The following is a 4,523-nucleotide window of genomic DNA, read 5'->3' on the forward strand; positions in this document are numbered from 1 at the left end:
GGGGCCGAGCGCAGGCAGGCGGCACCCCGGGTCTGCCACGGAGAAAGGCCAAAAAACCACCAAAAACAAAAACAAAAAACAACCAACCCCGAAACAAAAGGCATGGCAATGCGCAGCGGGCGATGCGGGCGGTGATGGGCAGCACACAGGCATGGCAGCCGAAAAAGACACCGAGGCCCAGCTCAATGCAATAAATAAAACTTTTATTCAAACAATAACTCAGTACAGGGCACATTTCTCTCTGGCTTTTAAAAAAAGGTTTTTCAGCACTTTACAATCTCCATACAGGCTTTGCTAGGCTGGGTTGGTTTTGTTTGTGGTTTGTTTTTTTTTTTTCCCCCTCTACATTCAGTCATTCAGCATGAAATATCCTGGGTTAAAAATCTTTAGCAAAATTAGGACACCGATGCAGGAGGGTCTCGTTACGCCCGAAGGCGAGTATATAAATCAAAAAAACTTGTCCGTGGGTGTCTGTATTGCCAGCAATGTCCTAGTAAACAGGCAATGTAAGAGGTTTTAAAAATCACATCAGAAAAAGGAAGCGTGTACAGCTTTGCGGTGGAGACGGCCACGGGAAGGGCTACGGCCGGGCTCGGCCGCAGGAGCGGGACCCCGAGCGCCGAGGGGGGGACGACCCCCGGGCGCTGCCTCGCTCAAGCCCGGTTTAAGGACGCGAGCGCATCCTCGGATGGCTCCGCGCCAGCCACCAGCGCTAACGTGAGGTAACAATACCTTGCTACAAAAAAATATATATATATTTATAAAACAACCAGGAGTAACCCTTCCAGGGGGGGGCTGCCAGCTGCGCCCCCCAGCTGGCGGGACCCCAGCCCAGAAGCAGCCCTTTCCCCGAGGCGGGGGGCTCTGCACCATCCACTTCTGCCAACGCCACGGCGGCGGCGGTTGGGTGGAAGCGGATCGGGGCGAGGGGGAGGCACGGGGCTGCTGCCCCCCGCGGCAGCGGCATCGCGGGCGCGGGCAGCCCGGATGCTCGGTAACAGTACGGACACCAGAGGCCATGCATATTTGTTCCGGTCTGGGAGGTTTTGTCCAGGCTCGTGCGAGGCGGCTGGCGTGCAGCCCCCGAGGAGGGATAGTGCATCGCTAACATTCACACAGGAGTACAAAAACTGGGTCCCACTAAAGTGTAAACTGCATCCAGGCTGCTTCAAAGCGAGCACAGACCGATCGGCAGTTTCTGCTCTGAAAAGACTTCAGAAACAAGGGCACTGTGAACACCAGGGAGGGGTGGAGAAGCACCATGGTTTCCTTGAAGATCACAAGAGTTTAAAATCCAAAAGTAGAGAAAGAGAAACGAGGGGGAAAGAAAAAAAAAAAAAAAAAAAAAAAAAAAAAAAAAGGAGGGTGGGGGGAAAGAAGCAGAAAGCTCTTCCAAGCAGCAAGGGGCCGCCGCTAGCCAAGGTGTCCTCACACCGTTGATACCAAACTCCCGCTGCCGCTGCGGAACAAAGCACAGGAGACTGCCAGAGTGGCCGGGACTGGCGACGCGCCGCGAGGCAGCACCGTGCCCAGGAGCCCAGCACCCCGCCGCCGAGCTTGATCCCTGCCCGGCACCTGGGGTTTGGGGTTCAGCCCCAAAAACGAGACAGGGCAGCTCCAAGGCAGAGGGAATGGGGATGGAGGAGCTGCTGGGTGGGAGAAGGTGCCGGGGAAAGACCCTGAGAGCGCGCGCTCTCTGCGGCCTCGCTATCGGGGGCTGTGGAGACGCAACTCGCTCTGGAGGAGCACGAGGGGCGTGAGGTTGGGGACGGCGGGGGCTGCCCCCGAGACCTGCCCTCCCCGGGAGACGCTGGGTCCCTCCGCAATCACAGACAAGCCCTGCACCGTGTCCTCCAGCGCACGGCCCCGTCCCAGCCGCCGCCTGCGCCCCGGGGAGCCCATGCAGGGACCCCCACGGCCTCACCCAGAGCCAACACCAACAGTTCAATTTCAGGTAACGTGAGAGGAAGGTGAATTCTTACCTGCTGACGGACCTCGTCCCGTAGTCGTCGAGACCCTGCGGAGAGGAGGGAGGAGGCATGGTGAAGGGTGGGGGGCGTGGGCTGTGCCCGTTCAGGTGCCACCGGAGGGTCACACAAACAGACCAAAGTGCATCAGGACCCAGGGACGCCAGGGCCGAGAGCCAATGCACTTGGAGAGAAAAGCTATGGAGATGATTCGAATGGGATTTAGACAGCAGAGAGTAAAGGTGCATCACTCTCCGGAGCAGGACTTTATCTGGCAAGACAAGGGAAAGCAACAGCCGGGAGAGCCCCAGTCTGCCCTGCCCAGCCCCACCCTGGCACAGAGCTCCAGCCACTTTCGAGGTGAGACACACTCAAAAAGGGATTAAACAAGTCTGAGAGACACCAGTGAAATGTTCTGTGCAAAGACATGTTTCGTCTGTATTAACTCCCACCAGAAATCCACAGGGGTTTGGACCATTTTCTCCTTCAGCTGGCGCTGAGCGGCCTTTGCAGCGGGGGAGGACTCTGCTGGGTCGGGGCGCAGGTGGGGCCCGGGCTCAGGGAACATCCCTCGAGGACGCTGCCCCTCGGGTGAGGGCCTGCCCTGGGGCACGGCCACCGAGCAGCTCTGCGCTCTGTGACAAACACGGGACCGCTCCAGGAGGGAGCGGGGGTCACTGGTCTGAGCTGGCCACGCACCAGGGATCAGAGACCCACGTTCCCACTGTCCCAGGACGCTCCCAATCACAAACCCCCAAACCCAGCAGCAAACCCTGCTGGGAAAACCCAGCAAAGAGCAAGAGGCGGGGCTGCGCTCCCGTCCCATCCCCTGCAGAGAGGGGCCAGATCCTGGCTGGAGCTGCCACCTCTCCAGAGCGCCCTGCTGAGGGGTTGGGTGCTGCACGGCTGCCTCTCCCCCTCCTCATCCTCTCCCGTCTGCTGGCACGTGCTGGGTGCTCCAGGGAACCCAACGCGGCTCATCACCACGCTCGTTCCAGCGGGGAAGCCCCACGCTCCCAGCGGCTCCTGGGTTAAGCTGGTCTCATCCGCACACTCGTTCTCCCCACCTCGTTATCTGAGAAGCCCTGAGCTCATTCTGGACAATCACCAGAGCCCCGGCTGGGGCCTGCCCAGCTCACCCCAGCTCACCCCAGCATCCCCACGGGCCCATCACCAGCTTCAGTCGGCACGTGCCAGAGAAAACGCTCCCAGGTGCCTGTGAACAGCCCATTTCTGGTGGGAGGCTCCCATGGAGTCGGCAAATGTTGTCCTTTGGGGGTTTACGGTGCCGTTTTGTGCCACTCTCTCCCCGTGCCTTGCCCGTGGCACCCAGGCGAGCCAAACCGGCCCTTCCTCCCCATCCGCTGGTCTCCTCTCCTGCCGCCTCCCGGCATCCCCGTCCCTTGTCCCCAGGAGAGATGCTCGGCAGGAGACAGGGCCTCGGACAAGGCACACGGGTTGCCAGGCAAAAGCGGCCAAACGCCCGCAAACCCCAAGGGCAACATTGCGTGCGTTCGGACTTACAGCTGTCGACCTAGCGTAAGGCTTGTAGTGAGCGGAGGGTGGTTGGCAGAGGCCACTGGAATAGTCTTTAATTGCACAACCATAGGGCACTAGGTAGTCCTACAAACAACGAAGACAGGTTGGAGAGCAGCCCTCCTCCACCTCCTCGTGGGCCACGCCACGCCAAGACCGAGAAGATGCTTTAACACATTTCACCCTTCTGCTGTAAAACCAGCGGCGGGACGGGGATACCGCAGACACCCGGGGCTCCGCGGGCAGGGCTCCAGCCGGGGCCACCGCCCCAGCGTGTGCTCAAGCATCTCCCGCTTATAAAAAGTCCCCCCCCTTTGGCCCGAAGTGGGAGAAGCCCCCGCCGCCCCGTGGGCTCACCTGGGAGAAGGCGGGCACGGCCACGCTGTACGGCCTCTGCTTGAAGGTGTTGACGCCTTGCGGCGGGAAGGCCTGGGAGGCCATGCCGTAGTCGGGTGGCGGGATGGCGATGTCGTCCTTGTCCAGCAAGTTCCCGGTGCTGCTGCTCTTCCCTTGCTGCAGGCTGGGGGGGCGGGGGGCACACAGAGCAGAGGCATCAGCACCAGCCTACCCTGGGCTGACACCCCCATCCACCTGCAGAGGGGGACCCCATGGCCAAAGCCTCCCCGCTCCGAGCTTAACAGCCTGTGCTGGGAGTTATTCACAGAATCAATCCCAGACTCATCTTGGCTGGAAAAGCCCCTGAAACTCCTCCAGCCCAACCATGACCCTCCCCCTGACCCTTCCCAACTCCCCCAGACCCCTCAGCGCTGGCTCAGCCCGACTCTTCAACCCCCCCAGGGATCCCGGGGACTCCCCCCTGCCCTGGGCAGCCCATTCCAACGCCCAACAGCCCCTTCTGCACAGAAATCCTTCCTCAGAGCCAGCCTGACCCTGCCCTGGGCAGCTTGAGGCCATTCCCTCGGGGCCTGGCGCTGGGGCCTTGGCTCCAGAGACTCATCCCCCCTCTCTGCCCCCTCCTGGCAGGGAGTTGCCGAGGGCCAGGAGGTCTCCCCTCAGCCT

At 60.9% G+C, this 4,523-nt stretch overlaps 1 protein-coding gene across 1 annotated transcript in view; it reads right to left on the minus strand.

Annotated features, from left to right (window-relative positions):
• Positions 1–303: 303 nt before the first annotated feature.
• BAIAP2 (BAI1 associated protein 2) overlaps positions 304–4,523 on the minus strand; it is a 33,657-nt gene continuing 29,437 nt past the window's right edge. The window contains exons 9-12 of the mRNA XM_026861315.1: positions 3,861–4,067; positions 3,492–3,590; positions 1,983–2,017; positions 304–1,459 (exon numbers count right to left, since the gene is read on the minus strand). Of these exons, the coding sequence (XP_026717116.1) occupies positions 1,429–1,459; positions 1,983–2,017; positions 3,492–3,590; positions 3,861–4,067 (372 nt within the window). The 3' untranslated portion in view covers positions 304–1,428. The remainder of the gene's footprint in view (positions 1,460–1,982; positions 2,018–3,491; positions 3,591–3,860; positions 4,068–4,523) is intronic.

The sequence above is a fragment of the Athene cunicularia genome, assembly GCF_003259725.1.
Source record: "Athene cunicularia isolate RWA chromosome 18 unlocalized genomic scaffold, athCun1 chr18_part1, whole genome shotgun sequence".
NCBI classification, from domain to species: Eukaryota; Metazoa; Chordata; class Aves; order Strigiformes; family Strigidae; genus Athene; species Athene cunicularia.